Genomic DNA, 27,042 nt, shown 5'->3' on the forward strand with positions numbered 1-27,042 from the left:
GCAGAACTAAATTGCTACTGCATTTTGGGTGCATGTTCAGCTGCGTGGAGCGTGGATGATTGGATGCGGTGCGCGAAAGGGCCATGGCCCTTTTTTGGTGCAAAAGATGAACCTGGTGGGGCCGAGTACTGAACGCGCACCTGCAGGCAACCTGGCTGCACGCCGTGAATTGCGAAAGATACGCTGGTGAATGCATGCACGAGAGCTCTGTACCAATAAGCTAATCGAATCCAACAGGAGAGTAAGGGTGTTGGTCATGACGCTGAGATGCAGCAATGTAGTAACTTGATTCACACCGAGACCTCAGCCGCGCTTGCTCTGTGTCACCGACATTCTACGACGAACAGAATCGTAGCTTACTATTTAGCAGAAAATTGGCAGACCGGCGAGAAGCATTTGTGCAGTGGAGCGAGGAAAAGCACGATACTGAAGATTGAGTGTAGAACATGCTATGCCCAGACTATATAGCAATCTCACAGAAAATCAAATGCTGGGTGGAATGGCTAGCCAGAATGTAAGGATGATTTTCATGGAAGCTTATACAGATTAGCTACAGATGTATTCGAAGACATGTACTCATACAGCTCATAATAGAACGTGAAACCCATTACGCACCTTCGCAACTCTTCTCTTGCCACCAGATACTGCCGAAGCAATCCGACCGGCCCCAGAAAGCCGAAGAGAACACTGAAACGGAAGAACGTAACCTACTTCACCAGAAGCCCTACTACTCTTCCACCGCATGCTCAGGCGCAAAGGGATCAAAAGGCACCACAACCTGCTTCTTCCCAAACGCCTTTCTCCACCGCTCCTTCATCCTCTCCCACATCGTCGTACCCCTCCTATTAGCTTGCTTGAAAGTCATATAACTCCTACCAATCTCCCTCAACCGAGTCGCCTCCTCTTTCTCAAACTGTTCAGCACGATCTCTCAGTCCGTTGATAACGTGCTGACGAAGCCGGTAGTTGGCAAACGTCGTGTCGTGCTCTGGATGCAGGGCGAGGATCTCAGGGATCTTGGAAACAGCAAGACCAGATTCATTGATGCGGTGGTAAAGGAAGGACTCGAGGTCTTCAGGGCACCAGGAGGGCTGCGCTGGAATGCCGACAAAGGTTGCGCGAATAGCGCGGACAATGCCAAAGTCGGTTACTTCGCCAGCTTCGTATTGTTTGAGGAGGTCGCAGATGAGCCTGCCGCGGTGTAACAGGCGGACTTCTCGGTGTGTCCAATCGCGCTTGTAGTCTGTTAGGCTTGGAGGGAGGAGGCAATTCTCTTGTGTGATCTTGTGGGCTTCGTAGAAGTCGTTGAATCTGCCGCGGGCGTTGGGGAAGAAGTAGCCTTTCCAGAACTTTTGGTCGTAGACTGCGGCTTCGACTAAGATACGGAGGTAGTAGTATAGCTCATGCTGACTCAGACTGTTGGTCTGATGAGACGGAAAGGATAAGACACCTCGGCTAGCCTGCCGAGGGATGTCGAAGATGACGGCCGTGGTGGGATTGCGCCGATGACCGTGTTGTTTTCTCCAATCTTGAACATAATATGCGCCTTGTTCAAACTCTTCTAGAGAGACGGCGACGGTAGCGATGGACTTGGCCTGAGCCTTTGTAAGAATACCTTCCTCACCGAGGCCGTTCATGAAGATCTCAAAGTGCTCTGGCTTCAGTATATGTCTGCAGTCCTCAGGGAAGAGCTGTGCGACGATCATCTCGTGGTCATCGCTATTCATAAGTCGACGTTCGACAAGCTCGGCGTTATTGACCACGGCATTGTGGCGTATAATCCAGTTACGCTCAACAGAGCCTTTAGGCATTTCGCTCGCACAAATACTAACACCGTTGACATTGAAGGTGACATCAGGTATCTCGCTATCGTCGTGACGGTCTTTAAGACGGAAGTGTGCATTGATCTGGTCCATGATTTCGATGTTGGTAGGGCAGCCATCAGCTGCAAAAAAGGCGAGATCTTTGATGGCTTTGCGTCGACGTACGGCTTCGATTGCCTCATTCGAAGTTCCCAAACTGGTTCGGAGGCGGGAAGCCGGAGAGAGACTGCTTGGGAGACGAGCTATATTACGGCTCTCTCCAGGCTCCTTTTTCTCCAGAACAATTCCCAAAGGTTTTAAGCGTTCACTGGTATTCGCCTGTGGCTTGATTGCGGCGTGGCGCTGCGCCAGCAGCTTTTCTGCTGCTCGCCTATCCGCCATAGCGGACTCTAGTTCATTGGTGTAAGCATCGGAACTGTTGTGGGTCGGCTCGACGACCATGAGCTGGGAGGTTGTTCGAAGTATAGGGTGACTTTCGGCGCGCGTGTCGACGTCGGTTGCAAGACTGAGGTCTGCTTGAATCTCGACGTCAGCCTTAGCAGGAAGATTTGCAGACTTTGTGAGTGGTGTGGTAGATGTAACGCCAACACGCTCTTCGCTGGGTGTTGATGTTTCAGAGTGCGCGCTTGTAGGTGGTGCCGATGGGTTCGTGGGTGGAGTACTCGAAGGAACCATGCTTGAAAGCATAGTGGTCTTGGATTCAAATATCGTGTCATTCGCCGTGAAAGGTAGGGGAGGAGTTGGGGTAGCATGCTTTGGACACATTAGTACCTGTCGGCATAAGGGATCGTCCACTGTACTGACCTTCGTCTGCTTGGGCGACTGGAAATGGTAGAGTTTCTTGGGCGTAGAGACAGATGTAGCTGCCGCGGGCGTAGAAGACGGGCTTGGGATATCAAGATCAGAGCTTGGCGGCACACTGTTATTGCGACGATGATAACCAAAGACCTTCTGGAAGCCAGCCATAAGACGCGAGGTATCTTCGCGTCTGAGACTCATCTTGGGAGCGCTGTTGATTCTGTTCATACCGGTATTGCTGTCCATGCTAATGCTATGGTCGTTTTCGGCCGAATCATTATCGTGGCTACGGCGGGATGGTTTAGCTGACAGAAAGGTTTTAATGTTGGCCATGGTCGGTACTGAGAGTCTTGCCGGATTGTTGATGTCGCTGGGTTCAAGATATCGGATCTAGATAATGTGTTGCCGCTGTTAGTCGGTGGTAGCCTGTGTGGTCGATAGTGTCGAGCATAGTCTGGAAACTGGAAGTCGAAAACAATGCCAAGCATTTGTGATTCGGTCCTCGACTGGCGGGAACTCGCGGTGTGTTGTGGCGAAAAGTGAAGGTGAATGTGATAGTGGAACGGCCCGAGGACTGCCCTGATAGAGCGCCGTGAGTGAGTACCAAAACGCAGCAATGCAGGGGTAGATTGACGAGCCGCCTGGGATAACGGTATAGTCCCCTCTGCTCACAAATACTAAAAGATGGCAGTTGTGATGTACGCGAGACGCTACCTGACATTGCTACGCGTTTCACACAAGCAAGGCTCACGATATTCGTGTATAACCCGATGATCGTCGACAGCCCAAGACCTCGCTTGGACTAAACACGTCAATTCGCCAGGTGTTTGTCGAGCTGTATGCACTGTGTAGGTCCAATACAACGCATAAACATCGCAGCCATGTAGACAATGTCCATCCAGGGATGAGAACCGCCTTCACAGGTCGAGCTCTTTGTGAGAAAGAACAAAGGGCGCAGAGGTAAGGACAATCATGCAAATGGAGAAATGAGATCTACTACCTGACATGAATTTGACTTGAGAGTGAAACACATGGATGGTTTAAGAATAAGTATGACTTGGAAGGTGAAAACAAAAAACTCCCCCAAACTCCTTGCTTGCCGAGGACTGATATGCGTAGACTGGGAAGACGATCACGACCCGATGTACTTGCGCAAACCTTACTGCGTCCGTCCTACAATGAGTGTTCTGACAGGACCGTATATCTGGCACGCCTTGGTTATACGAACCTCTTAAGCACCATGAACAATAGCGCAGCCACTATTCCGTAGATACAAGTGTCGATCAAAGCCAAGTCTGGACTGCGTTGGGCAACTTGTTGAGGTGGAGGCACGGTTGTAGTCCTTGTAGGTCTCACCACGGGCACTGTAGGAGCTGATGGCGATGGGGCTGTAACTGGAGCTGCAGATGCAGCTTCTGTTGGCGATGCAGACGACACGGCTTCGGCAGCACTCTCTACTGCCCGCTGCTTGCCCTTGTCCACCTTCTTGTTGTCTTCCCCCTCCTTGGCCAGTTCGTCGCGATAGGCTAGTCTCAGCTCTTCGGGGACTTGCTCTTCCTTCCTTTTGCCGTCCTTGTCCTCAATCTCCTTGACAAGCTCCTCCCTCTCTTGCATGATCTCGGCGTTGGTCTTGGCACAGCCAGCGCATTTCCATGCTCCGCTGTCTTTGGCCATACGCTCACGTGCGTCTCTGCTGCATTCGATGCCGCCGAGCTGCCCCTTTGCGTCTGTGTCCATGAAGCTTCTTATCGCGACAAGAGCCGTGCGCACGCCCCATGCGGGCTGCCATGTCTCTTCGTGATGGCCTGATATGCTTAGACAGATTTCACGATTGACTTCGAAGCGTCCGGTGGGTGTGAGGAAGCGGAAAGAGGGCGGGCGAAGAGGATACGTGGAGGGGAGGACGATGCGACCGTGGTAGATGCCGCCGGCATAGGGCGACGGCTCGGGCGGGCCGCGGATTGTGAAGTGCCATTCGAAGAGGTTGGTTTCTAGAGGTTCTGCATGATAGTCTGATGAGGGCGATGTAGAGAGCTCTGAAGCTTCTTTTACTGCTACACGTTAGCTACGCATCACCAATCACGACGCACACTCGCATACGTATCCGCTTGATGGTCGGGTTCTTGGTGTTGAACTGCCCGCGGGTGGACATGGTTGCCGTGGTTGTAGGCTGGGAGCACGTGGTATTAACAAGACTTCTATATAGTGTAACAGATAAACAACAGGATCCCGAGTGAATGTATGTCAGCTACTTTGCAGTGCACGCGTTTGGAGCGCATTCGCCGGAATGCAACGTAGACAACCACGACGCGGCTGCATCGCTGGTAAGCACCGGCAACTGCTCGTAATCGATAAGGCCGGACCCACTTACAATCAGCTCATCCGACACATCCCTATCAACCACCTTTCCTCCTTGTGCGCGTTCGTACTGTAGCATTATAGCTGTTTCCGCCATGTCTTCAACCGAGCCCAACGCTGACGACATGTCCAAATATCATCCTCACGACCTGCTGATCGCAAAGTTCTTTCCTGACGAAGACATACTTTCCATGGGCTACGACTCCGTAGAATATTCAGCAATTTGCCAAAGCGCACGCGTCTTGGAGAGAATGGGTGAAAAGCCTCCTCGCATCCCGTGGCCAATGCCTCCCCCAAGACCGTCAGAGTTCCTAGAAGCTGCTGTGGAGCAATGGCGAAGCGAGGCGCTGCGGGCGATTGACTCGCGCATAGCCATGTTCTCGTCGGATGCTGTCCCGCAACAGACTGTAGCTACACAGGCTCTTCGAGCTGCCACAATATCCAATCCTTCTGCTCCTGTGCATCGCCTTCTCCTTATACCTGAGTTGCTCGAACTCATTCTACGACAAGCAACGCCTCAAGCACAGCACACCGCATGGAATGTAAGCCGCTTTTGGCGCAAGACGCTTGAACACATTCTGGCCTACCAGTACCGATCGCGCTATCCCTGTCCTCCAGTTGGATATGGCGAACGCATTGATATACAAAAAGGCATCTCGTGGATGCAACCGTCCGACGACGACATTGCACGTGTTGAGCAAGAGACTGTAAACGCGTCGCAAAGACCTCTGAGGGAGCTAAGTCAGGTCTATTACCCAGCAATAATAGCTCAAGCCAGCTCCCTGTCCAGTGCTGCTTATCTCGCAATCCAAGATACGTACGAACGTCTCCAGTGGAAGCCTGCACAGCCCAATCCCATCGACCAGAGCCGACGATGGATAGACCTCAGCCAATTCAGGATGAACCCGCACGTTGTAGAGCTGTTTGGTGGCCGCATGGAACCCAAGCTAGGCCATTGCGAGATCTCGTTGAAAGCCGGAACTGGCCAGCCTTGCCTGCTTCGAGGATCGCTGCCTAGTGGGAACTTTGCGAATTTGATTGCTGATATGTTCTTGACAGAGCCTGCTTGCAAGGCAGTAGGCATCTACATGACTCAGATATACTCACAACATTTGCAGTTACTTGCTACTGTATCCAATAAAGATGGTGTCCGTGTAGGACAGTTCCTGGATGCTCTTCATCACCATGCAGGCAAACTACTCACCAGGTGGCGGAGCCAGGTCGAAGACCTTTGGCGGAAGATTGGCTGGCCACAGTGGGCAGATCTCAGCACTCCCGAGCAAAAACGCCGTCCATGGATATACCCTGCCTCTCCAAAATTCTTTGTGTTTTTGGAACAGACGCAAAGAGGTCCTCGGACATTGGCACAAAAGGCTTATATCAAGGGAGAAGGAGTCGTTACTGTGCATTTGAGCGAATGGTTTCATGATTCTGGCAACTCTTAGATTGGGTCACGTTCAGCTCATGGAATTTCATTTGCGCGAATGATGAACGAGCAGCGTGGTTCATCTCCTTGTCCAGGTAAGACACTCGAGTACTAACATCATCAAGGTCTGAAATTCGAAAACAGTATTGACTTGCAACCCAGATAGGGACACATCCTGAGGGCGACGAGGCGTCCGAAGCCCTCCTTTAATGTTTATTAAACCGTGCTCGAGATATCATACGAAGCAACTAATGCACGACTTTTCATTAATATCACGTCTACACTATTAAATCGTCTTGGTGAATAGCTTCATCGTGTCAGCGTATTAATGTACGCAACACCTTCGGCTCGATCGTCGTCCTCTTCGATATAACTCTGGTCTTTGCGGAACACAAAATTCGTCGCATTGCTTGCATAGCTCGGCCATTCAGGTATTTGAGATACTTCTCAAAACGTCAGCACAACTACTAATAGATGCGGGGTAGGCCAACTCACCACCATGGCCATTGGGATTGAGATCGTATGCGAACGACGTCCACATTCGCATGACCAGCTTTGACAGAGCAATGTTCTCTGAGCTGTTGCCCAAAGGAGTAATTTTCTGCTCAGTATTTCCGAAGACGAATGGAATCTGTCATTGCTGTTAGCCCAAGAGATATTTTTCCCAGTGATGAACATACATACCTCGGAGAAGTGATTGACGCCGATCGTATCAGGCGTAGTGTTGAACTTTGGCGCATCCCATCGGTAGGAGTATACACCATCGACAAACTCACTCATACTTTGCGCAAGATTCCTTCGTGGGGCATACATGGTCAAATCAGTTGCGATACTTTGGTAGCGCTTGTACTGAAGACCATACTGCGGCCATGTGCGATTGCCCCATCCATACGGCTCGCCAAGTGCAGGGTCGTTGGGATATAGCTCAAGCAGCCTCTTAGCAACTATCTCATTGATGTTCCAGCGCTTAAAGTGCACCATCTGATTGATGGCATCGGCGTCGGTATTCACCCCATTCACACCAAAGCCTTCGTCGGTGTTGGTACCGAGGATAAGAGGAATCTTTGCGAACTTGCCTTCTCGCAATGATTCCGAACCGTATCGGGGTATCAAGCTGCCATCTATTACGTGGAACCATTCGAGGCCTTGATATCCGAACGGTGCAATTGTCTCATAGGGTACGTCGCGAAGACACTGTAGCGTATCGCTGGCGCCAGCGCATCCAACTGACGCGGTGAGGTTGTTGTACATGCGCTGATACCAGTCTGTACCATTGAGTGGCGCACCGACAGCACCGCCGCTTTCCAGAATCGCCGCACGGAAGAGACCTTCATTCTCACCATCATATGCAGCTATGTGGTCACCGACAGAGTACGCACCCGCCGACTCGCCCCAGATAGTGACTTTTGTGGGGTCGCCACCGAAAGACGAAATGTGCTTGTTGACCCATTGCATGGCGAGGCGTTGGTCGCGAAGTCCTAGATTCTGTGCCCCGGCCTCCTCGACCTCTTCGCTATAAAGAAAACCGAATGCTGCCATGCGATAGTTGATCGAGATTCCAATGACTGGTTTGTTGTTTAGTACGGATTGTTGGACGATATAGCTCATATTGTATCTAGTTTAGGTCAGCATTTGACGCTCAGTATAAGGGCATTTTCGGAGACCACGTACCGCGGATCGCTAGTAGCACCCTGCTGCCATCCACCTCCGTAAATCCATAGCAATACTGGCAGATCTGTTTCATTCGTCCTAGGCTTGACAATGTTCAAGTGTAGACAGTCCTCTCCCAGCTTCGTCCAATTTGCAGCAACCAAGGTATTTGTATCCGAACCATAGCCCTTGCAGTCAACACCGTACTGCGTAGCATTGTGATATGTCGAAGGAGAATTCTGCACTAGCTCAGCAGGCGCGAAGCGTACTGGCTTTGGAGCGAACTTGACGCCTAGGAACACATCCTGGTCAAATTCACGGAGGTAGCGTCCTTGGTAGATCCCAGCTTGCGAATGAATGATGGGAGATGAAGCGGGGATACCGGTGGCAAAGCACGCAGTGGCCAAGCAGGATCTTCGAAGCTTCATGGTGACAGGATCTGGGGAATCGTGTCATGCTTGCGCAGCATGTGCATTCACTCATATACACCATGTGCCATCTCGAGCCCTCCCTATGAGGCTTTACGGAAGCTTCGTTCCTGAACATCCACCAATAAGGAGCATGCCTACATCGCCTTCTACGTAGCCGGCATTCGTTTACCGATTAACGCGGCTCTAAGCATGCCTGTGTTCTTGGCAACGCTGAATTGATGCTTGGTCGCCTGGGCATGGAGCATAAAACTGGACTGTTAGCACTTTGCGCCTGGATCTGCTAGCCCTAGCGGCGGCTTCACGGTGAATTGGGAAGCTTGTTAGCAGAGTCAAGTAAACGGCAAAGTGCCAGATTAGCCGGCGACGTGATGCAATTCGTTTGGTGCAAATTAGTCCGGGGTAGACGTTTGCTCCACATTACCCCGCAAGCCTCGCGGTGTGCCGTTGCATAATGTACCGTCCACACGTCATTTATCCGGAATCTTGGGTTATACCACGTGCGCTTCTTCATGTGAAAGATGATTGCCAAAGCCCAAAATCTTACCCAGGAGACTTCCAAACCCTGCAGCCCATCAAATTATTGACGTCCGTCACATAGCTGCACTCATCTCAAGCTGGGTTCCCTCTCAGTGACAAGGACATTCAACTGATCCTGCAGAAAAATACCACCGTAGTTTAATGACCTCCACGGCTTCTCAGAGTCCACAAGAGACCAATCGAAATGCCGCAGAAACTACCGTCTAGTTATTATGATGATCGATTTTGAAAGGCCGTATGACATACCTCGAAGATGACTTTCCTGATCTCCAGCCATGCTATGGGCTTACCAAGACACTGGTATTTGCCATAGCCGAAAACCATATCAGAAGTGCGAATCATAGCGTTCAGATTTTTGCGGTCGGTTTCATCCTGATCATCGAGTAACCAGCGCTCTGGTCTAAAGCAGTCAGCATCTTCGCCAAAGATCTTCTTGTCATGGTGCAGGCCCCATGCGTTGTAGCAGATATTCGTCCCACCCGGGAAGAAGTGTTCTTTGCCGTCGAGGACGAACTTGTCACCTCCGATGGGTACCTTCTTCGGGACGACATCTGTGATTGGTGGATGCATGCGGAGCCCTTCGCGGGCTACAGCCTGCAAATATGGCAGACCCTTCAATGTCTCGTCAGAAACGATATCGGACGTAGTGCTAGCCTGACTTGAGGCGACAGTAGCGTCAATCTCCGCCTGAAGCTTTCTGTAGACTCTATGATGTGTCATCAGATAGAGCATCGTCGCGCGTATAGCAGTCGCAGTGGTATCCGACCCTGCCAAGATTTGGAGCATCGACTCGGTAATCAGATCGTCGCGTTTCAAACCGTGTCGTATAAAGGAAGCAAGCATGTCCGATCGACCATTCGTTGGCTTCTCAAGACGTGACTCGATAAGACCCCGAGCTACAGCCATCATCTTCCCAAAACCAGTTGCATCCTTCTCTGAGGGCCCGAGAATACGTGCAATAGGCGGCCAATGGAGAAGAGGCGCCAAACCAAAGGCAGCGACCAGTACTATGATCGACAGTCCATCTCTCCCGGAGCTTATGTAGTTGTCGACATCAGCATCAGCCTTGAGATCTCCAAACGCTTTACCGAAGCCAATCTTGCTAATAACATCAAGGGTCAAGTACTGAATTTTGCTCCCGAGATCCATGGGCGTGTAATGCGTGGCGGTAGAAATATATCTTGATCTAATCAGATCGAGGAGTTGCTGTACATGCTCGTCGATGTCTGATTCCAGTGAGAGATTTTCTTTGCCAGAGTACCCTGAAGCCATCTGCTGACGCCGCTTGGTATGTCGGGCCTCATCGAGCTCACTGAAAACATGGTCTCTGCCAACCTCTGTGCGTGTCGCAGCGTTGAACCATGTTGATCGAGTATATGGCGAGCGCACTGCGTTCATATGCGCCAGCAGGTCTGGCGAAGATGTGATCAAGTCGTTGGGGCCGACACGGGCGATGGGGCCTGTTGGGGGCTGTCAGCAATTGGGCAGGGGCGGGCGGGCCGCACAGGCGAGCCACGGCGCCTTTTCCGCGCTGCAGCTCCCAGCCATCCCGAGGCTTTTTACTCACCATAGCGTTCGTTCACCTCTCTATACCACAGGTGTGAACGTCGCCCCAGTATCGCGCGTATGTGCAGCAATTCACACCATCCCGTGCTAGGTGGACCAGCGAAGGCTCGAAGCCGCCGGTAGCCCAGATAGGCCCTCGCCGCGTATGCCGCCAGAGCTACCAACCCCAATATCCATCTTGCCGCGTAAAGCTGAGCGAACAAAGACATGCCGAATGCACAATGTCAGCTCAGGAGAATAAGGAGTGAAGCGTCAAAGGAGGCAGGTGATGGTATTTCTACGAGCGGGGTCGCCTTCTCCTCCATGCATGTCAATACGGAAGCATGTTGCGATGCAGCAGGCGAAGCCGCGACTGCAGATACCCTTGCGGAGTTGTGCTACCAAGACGGCTGTCAGGACCACTGGACATCCCAAGACCGGTTACGAATAGTGTTTACGATCTGCATATGCATACACATGCACTGTAAGACGCTCGTCGGATAATTGCAGGCTGTGAGTCGTGCTGTCACGCAACGGCAGTGGCATGATAAGAAGAGACACCCGCCGATCGCTCAAGACTGCATCGATATCATCCTGCAACTATGATCCTAGACATTGTCACTATTGGCTTAGCTGTCACTTCTGCATATGCGCTCCCCTATGCTGCTTCCAAGCGACATTTCTCAGAGCTCCGTCCCAGCTATGACTACATCATCGCTGGCGGTGGCACAGCAGGTCTCACAGTAGCTGATCGACTTGCTGAAGCCTTTCCAGAACGCAAGGTCTTTGAGCTAAGCATAAGGAATGCATAACTGATATTCTCCACAGGCACAGTGCTCGTAATTGAGTATGGTGAGGTCGAGGACGCACCCGGCGTTTTCGACCCTCCAACAATTGTATGGGGCGGTTCCAGTGCAAAAGTGTCATTCTTTACTTTCGACTCACTTCCGAATCCTGATATGAATGACAAAGTGGCGTTGGTGCTTGCCGGAAAGACTGTGGGTGGAAGTAGTGCTATCAATGGTATGTACTTCGATCGCGGATCCAGACACGACTACAACGCATGGGCCCGAGCTGGGGACCCTGAGTTCAGCCGGAGTACGATCAAGTGGGACTGGGATAGCTTGTTTCCCTACTTCAAGAAAGTACGTGCAAGTACTGGTCATGCGTCTGGCATCTGGCTAACTGCAGTACAGAGTGTGACCTTCACTGAGCCCACCCCAAACATGGTACAAGAGCATGGGTACACCTGGGATGAGTCCGCGTACGGAGGTACGACACCTATCTATTCGAGCTTTCCACCCTTCTTATGGGGCGACCTCCATGTTGCTAGAGAGGCTTGGAAGGATATGGGCATTCGAGCCCTGGAAGAGTGCGCCGGGGGCGACAAGGAAGGATCATGTTGGGTGCCTACATCCCAGCATGCCGTTACGGCAAGGCGATCACATGCGGGCCTAGGTCACTTTGAGGCTGTGAAGAGCTCCAGACAGAACTATGACTTGCTAGTCAAACACCAAGTGATCAGGGTCGTTTATACTGACGGCGTGTCACAAGGACCGCCATTAGTTGAGGTAAGGTCTCTGGAGAAAGATAAGACGTTCAATATGACCGCCAAAGCCGAAGTTGTCATCTCTGCCGGTGCATTGCATACACCTACGATTCTGCAAAGGAGCGGTATCGGACCCTCACCCTCGCTTCAAGCTATGGGCATCGATACAGTGTTGGATCTTCCTGGTGTAGGCTCAAACTTGCAAGATCATTCTTCACCTGGGATATCATGGAACTGTAGGTAGATCTGCTGTTCATTGAATTACATTAGCCAATTGCTGACATCACTACAGACACGAAGCCCGGTAACTTCTCCAACATGCCTTCGGATATGCTCAATCCTGCATATGCCGCTCGGGCAGCAGCAGAGTTCAATATGACGCCTGCAAGAGGCCCATACACACTGGCTATGAGTTCAACTGCTCTCTACATATCACTTCCTAATGTGACTGAAGAGTACATGGAGATAATCAAGGAGATACGTAGAGTTGCCGATGACGGCTCAGCGGCCTCTCACTTGCCCCAAGGGTCTCACTCAACCCTCGTTGACGGCTACAAACGCCAACTCCACGTCCTTGCGGACCTTCTTGCGAATTCCGAGGCTCCTAGCGTAGAAGTACCATTTGCAACTGGGACAGCCATGCGCCCTATCATTCTCCACCCGTTGAGTCGCGGCACTGTTCGTCTCAGTATGACGGACCACTTGGCTCAGCCGATACTCGACTACCGCGCTGGTTCCAGCCCAATTGACTTTTCCATCCACATCGCCCATCTCAGATGGCTTCGTAAGATACTCGATACACCCACCATGCGTAAATATGGTGCTGTGGCAGTCAGCCCAGATCCAGCCATCCAATCGGACGAAGACCTCAAATCGTACGTCAAGGAGTCGATGGTGTTGTCGCACATGCATCCATGCTGCACAGCTGCCATGTTACCCAAGAGTCTGGGAGGGGTTGTAGGACCGGATTTGAAAGTGCACGGTGCGGCTGGCCTACGTATTGTCGACATCAGCATCTTACCTTTCCTACCAAGTGCGCACACCAGCGCTACAGCGTATGCTATTGCAGAAAAGGCCAGTAGATATGGACATTTGAAGAGAAAATCACTAATATTCAGCAGGCTGCGGACATCATCATACATAGTCTATAAAGCTATCATCATCGGTGATTGAGAAGTCTGCAATACACTTAGATAGTGTTCCATATTGTGACAAAACTTTTATACTGTCTAGTATCTATGGCGATGTTACTAGTCGGCGCTCGACTTTCACGTCTGCGGATAGCTTCTGCAGCTCCTCACTCAGCTCATCCGCTGCGATATTTAGCTTTGTATCATCGAGGGCTTCTAATGCATCCAAAATGAAGAGTACGTTTGATGTTCCGTCGCTCAATGCAGTCCTTGAGCATTGTCTCCAGTTCCAGCGCCTGCAAGTCTAAATGTCGGCGTACAAGATCAGTACATGTCTCACATGCAGTTCGCACAGGGGTACTTACCACGCCACCATCGTCGCACCATACCACTTCCCCAGGACTTGGATGCTCAATCACGATTTCTCCGCCAGACTTGGTGTCAAATTTCTCATCGCCCTTTGCGCGTATCAGAAACGGACTTCCTTGATACTTGTCCAGATCCTCGCCTCCCAAAGGAATCTGATGTTTGATTGAGATGGCGTTGTATATATCCGTCAAGCGATTGACACGCGGTAGACCTGCATCAACACGACGCAACAGGGCTTCGAGGCTGTTCATAGTCTTCTTAGGCTTTGCGCCAAAGGCTTTGTAGGCTTCCTTCCATTGCGCGACATGAGCAACGTCGTTGACTGGCGTCTTTGTAAGAGCCGCTTTGGCTTCAGCTTCGGCGGAAGATAGGAAGGCTTCGCTGGTTGCGTCGCAAGGACCTGGTGGGATGTTGGTGACCACCATGAGCAGAGCGCGGTAGTCTGGTCGAAGCTGGAATATTTCTGGCGCAATGCGCGCGTTGGCAAGATAATTCGAGGGATCCTGGGTATTTCCCATGTTCGAGGCGGTTGTAGATGAAAAGCGAAGATCAGCTGTACGGCGCGCAAAAGGCAATGATGAAGATATGAAGACTGGTACGATGACGTGCAATGTGCGTGAAGATGGGCGTCTGAACATTTTTCAACTTTCTTCGATACTTATCCATTTACATACTGCTACATTGGACGCTCTAAATTGCCATTTTGGGAAGCAGACTTCTACATTTGACCACAGGGCGTACATGTAGAAGTCTCTGTTGACATGTTGACATGGACCAGTCTAGCCTCTTTCTACCGGCGCCTAGCACGTTTTCGGACTAGTGCTTGCAGAAACGGAGTCACCGTCGTACTTCGCACATCGTTGCGTACATATTCTAGCCTCTCAAAAGTTGCCATCCCCGCCACGCAGCATGTCGTTTCTGGTCAATCCTTTTTCGCGATCGTCCCAAGCTGGAAACGCGTGGTTCTGCGCTGGTGCAGTGACGCTGTACCCAAATCTTGACGACTCTGCGCGCGTCGGCGAACAGCGCCCCTGTGGCGAAAAGCAATATGTTCCAGGATGCCGCGTATTCCACGTGCCTCGCGACGACAGCTCCAAAGCAACTGAGGTAGCGATTGATGATTGGAAAGACCCTGAAGTCGGTGGTGATGCGAAAGACCAAGTAATGGTGTTCCAGTACAAGGGAAAGTTTTGCGCTATCAACCACGTACGTTGGGATATCCGGTGCTGTGCATCTCGCGCACGTATTAATCACAACAATTGCAGGAATGCCCACACTCTTCATATCCACTCTCTAATGGCACGCCCTTTGATATTGAAGACTTTGGCGTCGTGCTGAGTTCAGGCATCCAATGCCCCAAGCACGACTGGTCTTTCGATCTGCATACCGGCCGATCGGATCGCGGAAGCTACAGACTTCAAGTTTGGGAAGTTCAGCAAAGAGCAGGCAGTGAAGGCGACGAGATATGGGTCAGAAGAAAGCAAAGAATTGGATGATGCCACACCATACAGGTTTATACGATGTCGCATGCGCTATACCCTACAACTTGATACCTGTAACCTCGAAAGTCTGCACCATGTTCTTCTCGAACTTCGACCAGAACCTTGTTCCGCTGATCGTAGTGTCGAGATGCTGTACATACCGATCGCCGCTGCCGATCTGGGTGCTCCACCGCGAAACGGTCGCCCCGGATGAGGGACGTCCCGAGAAGCCCGACAATTCAAAGTTTAGGTACTGCGCCTCGTCCCAGTTCACGGCTACGATAACCAACAATGATTTGCTCGCATCGTATGCAGCAACGACATTGTCCATGCCACCGTCAAGGATCCGCATGCCGGGACGCATGTGTCGTGCGAATTGGGCAAGCACGTAGTACTTTTGGGTGGATGAACCCAGCGTTTGCGCATCATTGTCTGCGTCTACCAATCCCCAGCCCCCTTGATCCAGGACCTGCCAGTACTCCCACGCTGTAGGCTTCAGCTTGCGGAGATCCTGGAGAAGATATCTGGCCAAGTTCTCCCCGGAGGCTACGCCATCACCGTATTCGCTGTTCCAGAGGGGCTTGCCAGCCTGTGAAGCCAACGTATGGACACCAGCGCGGTCACCGCTTCCGTACTGATAACCGTGTACGTTTATCCGATCAATCTTGCCGAGTGCACTGCTACCAATCGTCCTTAGAGTAGTGGCAGCTTGGTCGTAGTACGACTCATCGGAGGCCGCGATCTTCGTTGACAATCCACGGCTCGTGAGATGTGTATCGAGGAACTCGACAATCTTGGCTTGGGTGGGTACATCGATGTGACATCCTTCTTGCGTTCCGTCTGCCTTCCACCAGTTGGCGCTTGGCTCGTTGAACGGATCCACGGTCTCGAACTCGACGCCCCAGTTGTCTTTGAAGTGTTTCGCTACATTCGCCATGTAAATTGCATGCTGCTCCAAGTTCCAGGATTGGATGTTTTCGCTACCGTCTGCTGCGCCTGAGGGGTTGTGGTTCTTTGTCATCCTGGAAGCTGTCAGTTATGTGTCGTGTGTAGCTTACACGTAAGAGATACGTACCACCACATCGGCGCATTTGAGAACAATTCCGTTCTATCAGCTCCGCGCGCGATTGCCTTTTGGAGCATGGCTCGCTGTTTAACGTCAACGGACCTGAGAAACAGCTGATAGTTAGTAAAAGACTCAAAGCACGCGGAGGAGGCGTGCGTCATACCAGTCCCAGCTCGAAGAAGATGGATCATCGCTCTTCCAGTCTATCCAGTAGCCTTCCATCTGCCTTGATCTTTTCACATTCGGCGATACTACCATCTTCTGTCCATCGACGGTATTCCAGCTGCATGCACCGGCATTGTAGCGTACGATATTGAAGCCAAGTCCTGGTAGAGTCTGGCCATTGAACTGGGTTTGCTTCAGTGTGAAGAACACATCCGCAAGGTCATCTCTATCGCCGAACTGTTGTGCCCACCATGCCAACGAAGTTCCCCAACCTTCCCAGGTGCCCCAGTTGCTCTTGGGGTCGATTGTGGTCGTGATATCGGCATTGGCAGAGTAACTGCTGGCCAGCACTAAGGCCGTTCTGAGGAAAATTGATGTGCGCATTGGAAAGAAGAATTGAACAGGACTGCTATCGACCACTCGGCTTTTCCATCGTCACTCTCTCCTTAAATACAGCGGTCGATCTCAATGTTAGCTTCTCATTCCGGTATCGCGTCCGCACACACCATCTTGTCACTAAGAATACACTTGGCTCTTGGAGCATGGGCAAGCGGGGTAGTGTATACACGGTGCTATAGAAGTACCTCGGCGCCTGGTGGCTCTTGGAGATAGCTACAGCCAAGTTCGGTCACAGACGAACGACGTAGTATTTCGGGAACATGGACAAAACAAGCGATTCCAAAGTCTTCCACCAATAATTGATTTGAAAAATCAAGTTCCTGTGGCCGCGTGATGAGCATCTAAGAAACCGGGTTACTCCCGGAGTTACTCCGGGAACGACGTTTTGGTTTGCTGTGGGGCGGAAGATTTCGACATTTAAGTTCTTCCGCATTTAGACACTTTCAAACCTTGCGATGACGGTACTTGCCACACCTGCCGGAGCCAAGCGACTATTATACGACGTGTTTAACGATATTGAGTGTTCCTTCCGCGGACAAGGTTCGGGTGTGGAGGCGGACGCTAAAGGGCTTGTCCCCACTATACTTGCTACCGATCGCGAGTTGTGGAGTGGAGAAGTCATCGGCTGACGGACTAAGTGGCCTCCGCGGTGCAGCGAGCAGAAGCCAAGAGACGTAGTCACAATGAACTGACGTCGGGAAGCAGGTGTATTACGCAAACATAACAACCACTAGCAAAGAAGAAGCCAAGGACTTGTCGGGTATACAACATTCATTGTGCGTGTCTGTTCGCATATATACTACGATACACCTAGAAGAGCTTGGCAGCTCCCAACATTGCGTTACCACCTTCCGTGGTGTTACCAGCAACAGTACCGTTCGCATCTGCTTGGTTCAGCCAAGCAGCCTGAAGTCCCCATACACCCACACTGGCCGTTACCGTCTCGTTCAAGCCGGAGATCCTCAGAATCATCGTGTCAAGAGGCTGGGTAGGGAAGAAGACCGAAGTCGCACTGAGTTCACCACCGTTCAGGAAGATCTCGATGATACTCCTGTCGATGATGCCGGAAATCCTCCACGACCCCTCATCCGGATTGTAGAGGCCTGTAGCAGTGAACTTGTCGGTAAAGTAAGGGCTTTGAAAAGCGTCAGTCTTCCCGCGGTCTAGCCACACGTCGCCGGACGAGATGAAAGTGCCACCTGAAATCGACTCGCCCGATACAGAAGACTGGAAGGTAAAGCTAATGGATCCAGCAAGGGAGGGGCCACCAGTGATACCAGTCACATTGGCTTCAAAGTAGAGGGCGCGTGACTCAACGGTGGAGTAGTCTACAAAGACAGCACCGTTACCAAGAGAGTCGTTGGAAGCCAACTCCGAATCGACAATGGACATGATGTTTGCCGGGTACGAAATCAGCGACAGGCCCCGGCGAGGCAGATCCTTCAGGTAATGACCTCTTGGCACCGTCATGACACTGCGGAAACCATCTCCTACGTCCTCGCCAGCAGTTGGAACGATGTTGGTGTACTGCCAGTTGCTTGCCCAGTTAAGCGTAACCTGGTCGTCGGCGGTGGGAATACCATAGAAGAACTGGCCAGCATAGTTATCCTTTGCGAAGTCTGTAAGCCTAGTTCGCGCATCGTCGGCTTCGAAGTGCGTGCCGTTGAAGCTTCCGACAAAGTACTCTGTGATCGAGCCACCGAGCGGGGCACCCGGGTTGATTGAAATAAGCATAACGTATCTAGACTCATCACTGTCGGTGGAGTTCTCCACGCGCATCTCGACCAAGTTTGGACACTCGTACTGCAGACCAGTGATACCATAGTGGGAGAAGTTCGACGTGGGTGTCCAATCGATGAGATTGGGGCTGGTAAAGATGCCGATCTCAAAGTCGATAGGATAGGCTACAACCATGACCCAGCTCTCGGTGGGCTCATACCAGATCACCTTTGGGTCGCGGAATTGGGTGGGGTTGGTGCCGCCGGGTGCGATGACAGGGTTGTTCTCGTATTTGATGAAGGAGTAGCCGTTGTCGTACGAGTAAGCAATGTGCTGGGTCTGGCTCTCTGGGACATTGATAGTGTAGATGGCGACTACACCGTTGGTCTGGTTGGGGAAGAAACCGCTGGTGTTGTTCGAATCGATGACAGCTGATCCTGAAAAGACTCCTTCTGTAGGGCCACCAGGGAATAGAGCAATGGGCTCGTTAGTCCATGTGTAGAGGTCTTTGCTAGTAGCATGACCCCAGTGCTGGTTGCCAGCGACGTTCGCTGTGGGGTTGTATTGATAGTACAAATGGTACACGCCATCTTCGTCAACAAACATGCCGTTAGGATCATCTGCAAGAGAAGTCGAATGTCAGCAGCAGTCTTGTAGTTTTCGCGTCTTTGGAAACTTACTCATGAACCCTACAGGTGGGCTGTAGTGAACTTGAGGTCGAAGCGGCTCATCATAATCGCCCGACAATGGTACTCCGGTCGGCACGTTGGGTTGCGAGTATGTTGATGTGCTCGAAGCTGATGCCGTCAAGGTATTGGACGACACTTGTGCATGCCCAAACGTGAGCAGGCCGCCGAAGGCTGCGAGGACGGAAAGATGGGAAGGCATGGTGAATTGAGGTCTGGTCCGATATGGATCATCTAGGGAAACATCGCCAGTTTTATGCTCCTACAACATTCCCATGCGTCAGGGACTAGAGTGTAAAATTTTACACCCTCTGTGACGACACGGGCTGGCAGGCGTGAGCTCGCCCCGCATAATTTCCCCATTGTCACTCCGCTTATTCCGTAATGCGGGATATGTTCTATGCGCGTAGTCAGTGGTTGCATGATGGAGTGGAACCGGGATGGAGGGAACAAGGCATACCGCAGTTTCCGAGAACGTGTTTCCCCACAGAAAGCTACAGGACTATACTGACTTCAGCTAGACGCACAGTTGAGGTGAACGTGCGTTCTCGCCTGTCCAGGTTGAACTTTCGTTGGTAGGCTAGTATAGACGGGACCGAAGGTGCAATGATGTCGTTAGACGTGCTAGCGCAAATTGTGATCTTCCCGAGAAACATTCCATCCTCTGATCATGCCATGTATATATATAGTAAGCAAGAAGTGGCACAGCGCCAAGGCAGAAATGCACTGAAGAGGGTATTGGAAAGCTGGCGTCTTATCAATATCCTTGTTTTATTCAATTACTCGTGTATGCGACGGGTTTAAGGTGCGAGTGTGAAGTCCCAAACCTGTACTTTCCTTGTTCCGAAAGGACCACCCTGCCTGATAAACAAGCTCAGCACATTGAACTTATCCAGTCTTTCCTCGTCTATCAATGGCTCGCCGGCAGAATTTGGGATGTCCGCCAGCTTCTTCCAATCATTGTAGGCTCCTCCAGCTGTCGCAGCCCAGATCTGAACAGCCATCTTGGGCTGGTCCGGTAGTATAGCAATCACATTGTCGCCTGAAGCAGCGATCTTGCCTCTGTAAGCGAGGTATGGTGGGGTTGAGAGACCAGGCGTCTTAATCGCGGTCTTGGAAAACTTGCCCTCCGGTGTCCGAAGGTAATGGTAAAACTGTGCTGTACCTGTCGAATTGTCACGCATCAGAGCATGGAAGCGACCTTTCTGGTCAGCGCATTGGGCCTCCTGGTTTATGATTTCGCTGTTTTGTGGGATCGAATACACTTTGATGCCAGGCGTAGACGGCGTGATGGGCTTCGCGACGGTTTGACCATTGGTCTGTTTCCAAGTCTTGCCACCGTCTTCCGACATTGCGAAGAAGAAGTCGTGGTTCGTGCTCGCCGTAGGCGTCTCGCGGACGGTCCATGAGACGAAAAGCTTTCCACCTTGGTTGCTTATGCCGTTGATGTATGCATTGTTGTCTTCGCCTTGCAGGTATTTGCCCACGGCACTCCATTGTCCACTCTCAGTAGAGTATCGATGAATGTACGAGTCGCCAGCACCAGATTGTCCGATGCGGAACTCCATAAGTAGGTCACTATTGTCGAGACGTTCGAAACGAGGGTATGTGAGTGGTGTAAACGGCCCGACCGAACCCGGCAGACTGTGCTGAACAGCTCCAAATGCACTGGCAGTCCATTCGGACGGAATGGTCTTGGCAATGCCTGTGTTACTCGCACGATAGTTGAGTGGCACATCGTGATGGTCGAAGCTCAGATGAATCTTGCCATCACCGCTAATTCCCATGCTAATGGTGTTGTGCTCGTCCAGAGTGGTTTGCACATAATCGGTAAATGCAAAGTACTGCCACTCTCCAAGTGCAGGCGAAACCTTGCGCCGTCCTAGGTTTACGTGGTGCTTGCCGTATCCAGAAGCAGTTTTGTAAAAGGCTACGTATTGGTAGTCGCCGAAGGTGGTCAAGGCGTGTTGTTGGAAAGCAAGTCCATTGAGACGGACGGAGCCCTCCACGTCATTCGTGATGTTCCAGTTCTGCGTTTTTGTAAGGGAGAGCGCTGAGGCAACCGAAGACAGCGCAGCGAAGCACGAAAACAACGATGAGGCGACTTTCATAGTTCTGGTTGCAGGACAGTCCGCATTCTCTGATGGACGACGCGTGTTTCAATATATAAGTTGGCTACTACATGGCGCGAATGTACGATAGAGCTTCGGATGAAATCATCTCCTAGTGTTTGTTTGTGGGCCGCGTGACTACCCCGGCTCTTCCCAAAGGTTGCTGCTAATTTGTGTACTCCAGGCTTGGTCATCTGTGGAAGGCAATGCATCCGGCATGCATCGATGTTGACGTGCATCGGGAAATCGGGATATTGCAGCGACGAAGGCGGGGAAGCTGGGGTAGTGCCATTCTGTTTCTCTGCCGGGCCATGATTGGGGCGATGTGCTCGTCACTGGACCGGAAAAATGAGAATCTTCTAAAATGTGCCAGGCCACAAGCCTAAAACCCGTAAGGCCTCGGGAGGCATTGTCGCGCACTGATGCTTCGCATAGAGGGGGTGGGTGCCCGAGTGCTGGCGACCGTCAGTGTACAATACTGAGAAACGCTGTCGATGCGGTGGTCTAAAAGGCCCTGGATGTCGCGTCACCACAATGATCTGGGCGATTGAAGGTTTTCTACCATCGAAGTATGCAGACGCCACTGACGTGCGGCACAATCCGTACCGACTGTTCGCTTCGGAACCATTCCGAGCCCGGACTCTGCACCTCACGCACGCGTCGCGTCGCCTTCTCCCTTCCCTCGGATAACGCGCTGACTGCCAGCTCAATGCCTACAATAACCACTGTGGTACACTTCAAGAGCCGCAGAAATGCCGCTCTTTTGCGATAGCGATTCATTACACGCCTATCTCCGTGGGAAACGTCCAGGAAACGACACCAGAAAAGGCAGGAGCAACTGCAGCCAAGGGCCATCTCTACTTGGCAAAATACTCCAACTAGCAAAAGCGTGTCTTGACTGACGTATCACTACCATTCAAAGATGGGGGTTGAGAAAAGGAATAAGAAATGCCAGATGCGCAAATTGGTGCCTGGCACCTGGTCGACAGTTCGAGGCGATCCCAGACGAAGATGCGCTCATCTTCGATTGTCTTCTTCGCAGCCTCTGCGCTTGCGCAGACTCAATATGGCGAGAACCATGTCCGTGTAAACTTCGACTCGCAACTTGTGGAGCAGACAGCCTTTCCAGCGCCGAATGTGACCCTCCTGAGTCCTGCGTTCTTGCCGAATGCCTCGTTTGATCCGGGCTGGACTGAGGGAACTGAGGGCGCGACCTCCCAATACAAGCTAGGTATGTCAACGACAGATGTGCAGATCCGCCACGGACGTGAATTCTGACTGCGGGCAGAGGAATTCATAAGTAGCCTTGCCAAGAAGAATCCTTCATGGATGACATACAACGTAGCCGATTTCCTGAGCGAGGAAGGCAAGACATTCCCATACGTCTACCTCTCGACGTCGGCATCAAACGCATCTACTGGTTATGCCACCCCTGGGAAATTGAGAGTATGGATCCAGGGCTCAGTCCATGGTAACGAGCCGGCAGGCGATGAGGCTACTTTGGCCCTCCTAGGTGCCATGGACAGCGATCCAGATTGGGCTGCCAGCTTCCTTGAGAAGATGGACATCGTTGTATTACCACGCTACAACCCCGATGGCAACGCCTACTTCCAGCGCACCTTGGCTTCAAACTTCGACCCTAACCGCGACCACACGAAGCTTGCGCGTCAACAAACAAGAGACATCAAAGAATGGTTCAGCAGCTTTTCTCCACACATCGCCATTGACATGCACGAGGTAAGATCGGATTGTACGAAACGCGTGTGGACTATACGCTGACTTATCCTCTGTAGTATGGTGCTGCGACACGCTACGCTGGCAATTATAGCAATGCTGCAGATGGCATGTACAGTGCAGCCAAGAACCTCAACATCCATCCATCCATTCGTGCGCTCTCCGAGACAGTCTTTGCCCCCGCAATCAACGCATCTCTACTCTCCCAGGGCCTACGCGGAGAACCATACGTTACGGCCGCATCAACAAACCCAGTTCGCCTCGAAGAAGCAGGCACCGATGCAAAGATTGGACGCAACGCGATGGGACTGACACAATGCGTAGCGTTTCTCTTTGAGACACGCGGTATCGGAATTGCTAGCCAAGAGTACAAGCGCCGCACGCTTGGAGGATTGCAGATGATCCTTGGTGTGCTGGAGACTGCTCGTGATGAGCCTGGTATCAAGGAGACTATCGAGGGTGCCATCGCAGAGATCGTCAGTAGCAAGGAGGACATTGTTATCACCGACTACACCACCTTCTCAAACCGCACATACACCATGGTCGATCGTCGAACGGGTGAGGTAGTCCAACTGCCCGTTGAGTTCGCCAGCACCACGCCTGCGACTGCCAACATGACTCGCACCCGGCCCGAAGGTTACATTATTCCTCGTGCCTGGGCCGACCTCGCTGAGCGCCTCAGGGTTTCTGGACTGGAGGTTGAGACTATTCCTGAGGTGTTCCACGGAGAGGTTGAGGCATACAACATCACTTCTTCGAGCCTCGCTTCATCGTTCTACGAAGGCGCTGTTCTGAACACCGTGACTACGGAGACCGTTGTCCACGATGTTACCCTTCCCGCAGGTAGCTTCTTTGTGAGCAGTGCGCAGAAAAATGCAGGACTGGCTTTTATCACGTTAGAGCCTGAAAACATCGACTCTTACGTGTCCTTTGGCATTGTGCCTGTGGAGGTTGGGGACGAGTATCCCGTCTTCCGGAAGGTTTGAAGACGAGTGCTTTTGCCGCCGCGTTTAATCGTCGAATGGTCAACATGATTAGAATAGAAAAATATAATGTGATTGTGATTATCATCTTTGTCACGTATCCGCCCTATCCATCGCCTTGACCATAGCTTCTCTCTGGCCTGGAATCTTCTCCCCTTGTCAAACACGAGCCATGGTATCAGAGTCAGATGCCAATCTGAAAGCGCATAAGAATCGGACCGTCAAGTGGACGGAATTGAAAGGGTCCTCCGAGCGAAGCCCGGTGTTAAGATTGGCTTTTCTTGCCGACGAATGCTTGAAATCATGATTACTATTCTTTTCAAACGATTGACTGGCCGCTGCGGATGTACAAGTACTTTTTACAGCAGGAAATAGGACGCCTGAATCATCTGCGTGACCTGATACAAGGTCGTGTGTCGTGTGTCGTGTGTCGTGAAAATATAGGAAACGCCTGTTGAAAGGCTTATGAGTCTAACGATGCAACGCAATATGCCCGCCCGCCCAATATCCAGTGGGAGTGATGAACTCCTCACGCAAACGCCAGTCCCATGTAATGCCAATGTGCGAAACCGTGCAACGATAGCACATGATGCGGGGAATGAAGTCGACTGTCACTCCGACTCTTCCGATTTTGCTCGTCCAATGTCATCCCTACCGCCTGTTGATAAGGTTCAGGAATTCCTGACGAGTCTTGTCTCGCGACCGCATGCATCCGAGCATGCAGCTTGTGGTTGTTGTCGCGCCTGTCTTCTGGACGCCGCGCATAACCATGCAAAGATGGCTCGATTCAACTACAACTGCAACGCCTTGTGGCTGGAGCATCTCGGAGAGGGCGAGGGCGACCTGCTTGGTGAGGCGCTCTTGTACTTGGAGACGGCGAGCGAACATTTCGGCGATACGAGCGAGCTTGGAGAGACCAATTACGCGACGGTTCGGGATGTAGCCGATATGCATCTGCAGGAGAGGTCAGTCGCAGTTCGCTGGTACTACCTGAGACGGAAGCATGTCAGGACTAACCTTGCCCATAAAGGGAACCAAGTGGTGCTCGCAAAGGGAAAAGATCTCAATGTCCCTCACGATGACAAGCTCGTCATGGTCCTCGTGGAAGACAGCACCATTGACAATGTCGCGCAGATTCTCTTCGTAACCTTTGGTGAAGAAGAGCAGCGCCTTCGCATAGCGCTCTGGAGTGTCGAGCAGCCCCTCGCGATCGGGGTCTTCGCCCAGGCACTCGAGCATAGTCCTGACAGCGCCAGACAGCTTCTTGAGGTTTGCCGCCTTCTCCTCCTCGGTTGCCTCCTTCCTCTCCCGCGTACCCTTGCTGGGCCAGCTAAGCCCGTCGAAGTCGATGGTGGGGTGCTGCGTGTAGGGGCTGTGGGCCCGGCTGGTCGCGAGTGGTGTCTGCGCAACGGCACCCTCGAAAGAGTCCTCGGCGTCTACTTGGCCATTCGCCATGACATGGCGGTTGTCAGTGTGCATGTTCGCAACCGCAGACTTCGCCGGGAAGTAGCTAGTCGGCCCGTCAAAGTTTACTGGCTGGCGGCCCCGGTTGGAAGTCTCTATGGCATGGAAAAGGTGTTCTCGCTCCTTCTTGTCGCGCGCCTCGGTGGTAAGTCTGAGGGGGGATCCGCCGTTCATCATATGCGAGGGGACCGCTGATTTGGGCTTGGGCGAGTCAGAGTCCATGATGGCGGGGGATTTGGCTTGGACTTTTGACTTTTTGGCGGAGAAAAAGTTTGTATTGTGTAGAGGAGAATGCGAACTACAGCGTCAAAGAGGGCACAAGGGCCAGGCAAGCATGTTCGGACTGGCGCATGGCCTACGCAGAAGAACAGTATCGCGGCCCGGGTCTGTATGACTACTATGGAATAACTTTGTCCTAAGCGTCAAAATGCGGACTAGCGTTCCGTACTTGGAATGACGCCACATGTGCCTCACGCTCCGGCCAGGTCTGCACGTGACAAGCAGGAGGGCAAGTAGCAGGGCGGGCAGGGGCGCCGCCAGCCAACACAACCACCACCCATCTATACCCGACGCTTCATCACCCACCCACGCTTCGCTAGGTACGCACAACATCGCCAATACTGCTGGCGCCCCGTTTGATATTTACGACATTTAGCGACGATGCGGAGGATGGGCAAACCGCCATGAAGAAGAGGCTCTTTCGAGGGCCCTTGCTTGGTCCCCGCAGCTTCACCTTATCGTACCAGCAAAACGGCGCACTCTCTACAGCACCGCCCATCTGTATTCTCGAGCCACCGCGCAAGCTATGACGCGCCACCACACGATGGTGCGATATGCATCGAGGGAGGACTGGGCGTCCACTGGCGACGGTGGAGGAGGGTGGATTGTCACACAGTAACCTCGGCCTCTTGCTTGGACATCTTGATAACACGCCTGCACAGTCGTGTACTAAACACGCACTGGGCCTCACTCTTGACATATGCTGCGTCTAACCCGCGTTGTGGATGGGCATTGTCTCACCTGCTTGTCGTTTCCAACCCTCAGTTCCCCCTCCGGGCCAGGGCGACAATTACGAGACGCATGTCGCTCAGCTGCGTATGCCTCTGGCTTGTGCTCGAGTATACACACGTCTGTCGCGTCACATATCTCTGACGACTGCTTGGACGACAAGGTGAGCCTGGTTCACGTATTGAAGCTCCTCGCGTGTGGTTGCCTGTGTGGATTACCCCCCAGATCCAAAGGCTTTAGGCTGCAAGGTTACGTCTACGGCGCTTCCAGCATTCGACCTACACCCTTTTCTCTCCCTTGCGCAAGACGAGGTTTTGAGTTCCCGCGTCATGTGCATGCTTGCCCGGCCGTCGCAGCGCGCGAATGCCCACAACAAGCGATGGTTACGACGGCTTCAGTTGAATCACAGCAAGATCAGTGTCCGGATCAGCCAAGATTCATCTCTTGGTGCATACCGTTATTGCTGTCTGAACAATCGCCCTTTCGGAGTTGCCATGGTCTGCTGCTGAGAAGTGCTTTCTCTGTTGCTTCCAAGGGACAGGGTGATAGTTGGCAAGGCGGCCATGGTATTGCTTTGCATGTTTTATGTAGATTTTGTGAAGCCGTATGGC

At 52.1% G+C, this 27,042-nt stretch overlaps 12 protein-coding genes across 12 annotated transcripts; 4 read left to right on the forward strand and 8 right to left on the reverse strand.

Annotated features, from left to right (window-relative positions):
• Positions 1-727: 727 nt before the first annotated feature.
• On the reverse strand, positions 728-2,953 carry ACET3X_003466 (uncharacterized protein; the record flags this gene model as incomplete). The annotated part of the gene is made up of 2 exons (XM_069448744.1): positions 728-2,575; positions 2,627-2,953. 2 exons carry the CDS (start codon positions 2,951-2,953, stop codon positions 728-730), a joined length of 2,175 nt encoding a protein of 724 aa, XP_069310013.1.
• Positions 2,954-3,838: 885 nt separating this feature from the next.
• Positions 3,839-4,772, reverse strand: ACET3X_003467 (uncharacterized protein; the record flags this gene model as incomplete). The annotated part of the gene is made up of 2 exons (XM_069448745.1): positions 3,839-4,671; positions 4,721-4,772. 2 exons carry the CDS (start codon positions 4,770-4,772, stop codon positions 3,839-3,841), a joined length of 885 nt encoding a protein of 294 aa, XP_069310014.1.
• Positions 4,773-5,073: 301 nt separating this feature from the next.
• ACET3X_003468 (uncharacterized protein) lies at positions 5,074-6,423 on the forward strand (the record flags this gene model as incomplete). The annotated part of the gene is made up of 1 exon (XM_069448746.1): positions 5,074-6,423. One exon carries the CDS (start codon positions 5,074-5,076, stop codon positions 6,421-6,423), a length of 1,350 nt encoding a protein of 449 aa, XP_069310015.1.
• Positions 6,424-6,713: 290 nt separating this feature from the next.
• Positions 6,714-10,420, reverse strand: ACET3X_003469 (uncharacterized protein; the record flags this gene model as incomplete). Its single annotated transcript, XM_069448748.1, has 5 exons — positions 6,714-6,847; positions 6,900-7,035; positions 7,089-8,019; positions 8,076-8,493; positions 9,313-10,420. 5 exons carry the CDS (start codon positions 10,418-10,420, stop codon positions 6,714-6,716), a joined length of 2,727 nt encoding a protein of 908 aa, XP_069310016.1.
• Positions 10,421-11,169: 749 nt separating this feature from the next.
• On the forward strand, positions 11,170-13,289 carry ACET3X_003470 (uncharacterized protein; the record flags this gene model as incomplete). The annotated part of the gene is made up of 5 exons (XM_069448749.1): positions 11,170-11,302; positions 11,396-11,712; positions 11,764-12,352; positions 12,409-13,171; positions 13,238-13,289. The coding sequence occupies 5 exons, from the start codon at positions 11,170-11,172 to the stop codon at positions 13,287-13,289; spliced, it is 1,854 nt and encodes a 617-aa protein (XP_069310017.1).
• Positions 13,290-13,352: 63 nt separating this feature from the next.
• On the reverse strand, positions 13,353-14,133 carry ACET3X_003471 (uncharacterized protein; the record flags this gene model as incomplete). Its single annotated transcript, XM_069448750.1, has 2 exons — positions 13,353-13,550; positions 13,612-14,133. 2 exons carry the CDS (start codon positions 14,131-14,133, stop codon positions 13,353-13,355), a joined length of 720 nt encoding a protein of 239 aa, XP_069310018.1.
• A 352-nt stretch (positions 14,134-14,485) lies between these two features.
• On the forward strand, positions 14,486-15,111 carry ACET3X_003472 (uncharacterized protein; the record flags this gene model as incomplete). Its single annotated transcript, XM_069448751.1, has 2 exons — positions 14,486-14,821; positions 14,881-15,111. The coding sequence occupies exons 1-2, from the start codon at positions 14,525-14,527 to the stop codon at positions 15,109-15,111; spliced, it is 528 nt and encodes a 175-aa protein (XP_069310019.1). The 5' UTR covers positions 14,486-14,524.
• A 43-nt stretch (positions 15,112-15,154) lies between these two features.
• On the reverse strand, positions 15,155-16,711 carry ACET3X_003473 (uncharacterized protein; the record flags this gene model as incomplete). Its single annotated transcript, XM_069448752.1, has 3 exons — positions 15,155-16,118; positions 16,172-16,264; positions 16,326-16,711. 3 exons carry the CDS (start codon positions 16,709-16,711, stop codon positions 15,155-15,157), a joined length of 1,443 nt encoding a protein of 480 aa, XP_069310020.1.
• Positions 16,712-17,536: 825 nt separating this feature from the next.
• Positions 17,537-19,333, reverse strand: ACET3X_003474 (uncharacterized protein; the record flags this gene model as incomplete). The annotated part of the gene is made up of 2 exons (XM_069448753.1): positions 17,537-19,065; positions 19,126-19,333. 2 exons carry the CDS (start codon positions 19,331-19,333, stop codon positions 17,537-17,539), a joined length of 1,737 nt encoding a protein of 578 aa, XP_069310021.1.
• Positions 19,334-19,931: 598 nt separating this feature from the next.
• ACET3X_003475 (uncharacterized protein) lies at positions 19,932-21,242 on the reverse strand (the record flags this gene model as incomplete). The annotated part of the gene is made up of 1 exon (XM_069448754.1): positions 19,932-21,242. The coding sequence occupies one exon, from the start codon at positions 21,240-21,242 to the stop codon at positions 19,932-19,934; it is 1,311 nt and encodes a 436-aa protein (XP_069310022.1).
• A 1,011-nt stretch (positions 21,243-22,253) lies between these two features.
• ACET3X_003476 (uncharacterized protein) lies at positions 22,254-23,962 on the forward strand (the record flags this gene model as incomplete). Its single annotated transcript, XM_069448755.1, has 3 exons — positions 22,254-22,473; positions 22,531-22,979; positions 23,036-23,962. 3 exons carry the CDS (start codon positions 22,254-22,256, stop codon positions 23,960-23,962), a joined length of 1,596 nt encoding a protein of 531 aa, XP_069310023.1.
• A 91-nt stretch (positions 23,963-24,053) lies between these two features.
• On the reverse strand, positions 24,054-25,816 carry ACET3X_003477 (uncharacterized protein). The gene is made up of 2 exons (XM_069448756.1): positions 24,977-25,816; positions 24,054-24,913 (listed from the first exon to the last, which is right to left on the reverse strand). The coding sequence occupies exons 1-2, from the start codon at positions 25,643-25,645 to the stop codon at positions 24,611-24,613; spliced, it is 972 nt and encodes a 323-aa protein (XP_069310024.1). The 5' UTR covers positions 25,646-25,816; the 3' UTR covers positions 24,054-24,610.
• Between the last annotated feature and the right edge of the window lie 1,226 nt (positions 25,817-27,042).

The sequence above is a fragment of the Alternaria dauci genome, chromosome 2, assembly GCF_042100115.1.
Source record: "Alternaria dauci strain A2016 chromosome 2, whole genome shotgun sequence".
Lineage (NCBI taxonomy): Eukaryota > Fungi > Ascomycota > Dothideomycetes > Pleosporales > Pleosporaceae > Alternaria > Alternaria dauci.